Here is a 2373-nt window from a genome sequence, read left to right on the forward strand (position 1 = left end):
TTTAATCATTATTTTTATTTATGAATGTTTCTGTTTAATCATTATTTTTATTTATGAATGTTTCTGTTTAATCATTATTTTTATTTATGAATGTTCCTGTTTAATCATTATTTTTATTTATGAATGTTTCTGTTTAATCATTATTTTTTATTTATGAATGTTCCTTTTTAATCATTATTTTTATTTATGAATGTTTCTGTTTAATCATTAATTTTATTTATGAATATTTCTGTTCAGCCCTGAGACGACCTCTCTCGTGACTTGGAGCTTTATAAGTGAACTGAATATTTCATTTCGTACTGTGCAGCAGCTGGAATCGTTTAATTACCTTGTCGTGTGATGGAGACTTCCGTTCGGACGCCTCCTGAGCGAGCAGCTCCAGGTTGACCTCCTGGGACACACGGCGTTTCCTTTGGGTGCTCTGAATGACGCCTGTGGGTGCTGCCTGGACGTCGCAGGCCCCGTTCTCGGAGCCTTGTAGCCCAGGACAGTCTGACGGCGCGGGGAGAAAAGGGTTTTCCGAAGGTGCCCCACCTTCCTTGGAGAGCCGTCTGGACCTGCGAAGCTGCGTCTGAGCCAGCAGAGACTCGGAGGACTGCTGGGGTTCTGGTGTGATGTCCTGGATCATGGGTTCCTGGATGGTTGGGGGAACGGGAGCAGAGGACTCCTGAGAGTGCACCACCACCGGCTGTGCGTTGTGAGCAGCAGAGTAAAAGTCCAGCACGTGAGGGTTTTGTTGCAACTGCTGATGTTGCATTTGCTGCTGAAGCTGCAGCTGTTGCTGCATCTTTTGTTGCTGCTGCTGCTCGTGGTGCAATTGTTGCTGAATGATCTGATGGTGCTGAACCTGCTGCTGGATCACAGGGTGCTGCTGACGCTGGATTTGTTCCGGGTTCTGCAGCGGCTGCAGGTGATGGGAGGGTTTAGCATTAGCTGCGGGGTAGTTGGGCGGGTTGGGCAGCGTGCTCCTGCTCCCCTGGAAGGTCTGGTAGTACGCCGGCAGGTGCTGCTTGGGCTGACCAAAGGCCAGCTGGAAGGGCTGCAGGACGGAGCTCCCTGCAGGGTGAGGTGCACTCTGCTGCTGAGGGTTCAGGACCCCAGGCTTCAGGGTCTCCTGGAAGACCTGGGCCTGCTGCTCCCACTCCAGGGCCCGAGACTTGGCTGCTTCCCTGTAAGCGTCCACGGCCACCTTGTCCACAGCTCTGCTCGAGGCTTGATGCGGCTGCAGGCTCGACGTCTCGTGCATCGATTTCACAAACGTGTTCTGGGTCCGTGAGTAATCTGTGAAGTTTGGCCCCCAGTTGGGCATGGTCCAAGAGGCAGCTCTCTGCTGCTGCTGCTGGCTGGGCTCCTGGTGGGCCCACTTCATGGGTACAGTTTGCTGATAGTGACCCCGGCTCTGGTCTCCCTTCTCTGGGCTGAAGATGACAGAGTTCAGGTACAGATGAGAGCCCTCTGGGTCAGAGGTCACCGTGCTGGCCGCCTCGCTCTGTCCAGGGTCGGAGGCCGTGCCACTGGTGGTGTAGTACGCCCCTTCAGGGTGCTGAGCCGTCTCTTTCATGGAATCTCCACCTTGGTCGTTAAAAAACGTGATCCTCTTGCCCGTTCTTTTGGCGCTGGCTTTCTGCGGCGCTGGTACGCTCATGACGGGCATGAATCCAGCACAGCAGCTGACTGGTCTTTACCAAACGTCCTCCTCCCAACGTTACCAGTATAAAAACAACTCCTTTGAGAAATATAGAAACAACGTGGGCATTCACTGTAAAAAGAAGCCAGATCAGTCTGAGCGACAAGCAGCAGCTCAAACGAGACGACCCTCCTGGGAAGTTCTCAAGGGTCTCCAGCCAGGGCAGAACCGACCCGAACACGTCCGGAGCTTTTCCTCATTTATGGCCGACAGCCTGTAAAGAGCACAAGAGACGAGTCAAGGGCGGGGCCATCACACCACTGGACCACAGTGTAGGGGGGGGGGGGGGGGGGGTCATTAGCATCAGTGGGTAAAAACCTGCTGCTTGCATCATCAACAATAGACGTCCACTGAAAGGTATCGGGTGTGAGAACAGTGGTGGGGGGGGGGGTCTACAGGACAACTGCGACCATACTGGAAAATAAATGCAGCACCTGACCCGACCAGTGCTTCGAGTGGAACAACTGGAAAAGTAGGTGATAGTGATAACTTAATCGTTAGTGGAAACTTCAGAGCAGCATGTTTAAAGTAAAATCTCTGGTCTGTGACTACTGGGGGGTCAGGGTGAGCCCCAACTCTGTCTGCAACAGACCGACAAGCTGTGTGTGTGGCCCAGCTTCGACTGAAAAGAATCAATCGATACACAAACACATAAATATATTCATAAATAAAAGAATCAATCAATA

General features: G+C 51.7%; 1 protein-coding gene across 1 annotated transcript; it reads right to left on the reverse strand.

Moving 5' to 3' along the window:
• Positions 1–176: 176 nt before the first annotated feature.
• Positions 177–1895, reverse strand: LOC119427108 (mediator of RNA polymerase II transcription subunit 15-like). Its single transcript, XM_037694685.1, has one exon. The coding sequence runs from the start codon at positions 1652–1654 to the stop codon at positions 290–292; it is 1365 nt and encodes a 454-aa protein (XP_037550613.1). The 5' UTR covers positions 1655–1895; the 3' UTR covers positions 177–289.
• Between the last annotated feature and the right edge of the window lie 478 nt (positions 1896–2373).

Source organism: Nematolebias whitei, chromosome 21, assembly GCF_014905685.2.
Source record: "Nematolebias whitei isolate Nwh7 chromosome 21, NemWhi1, whole genome shotgun sequence".
Taxonomy (NCBI): Eukaryota; Metazoa; Chordata; class Actinopteri; order Cyprinodontiformes; family Rivulidae; genus Nematolebias; species Nematolebias whitei.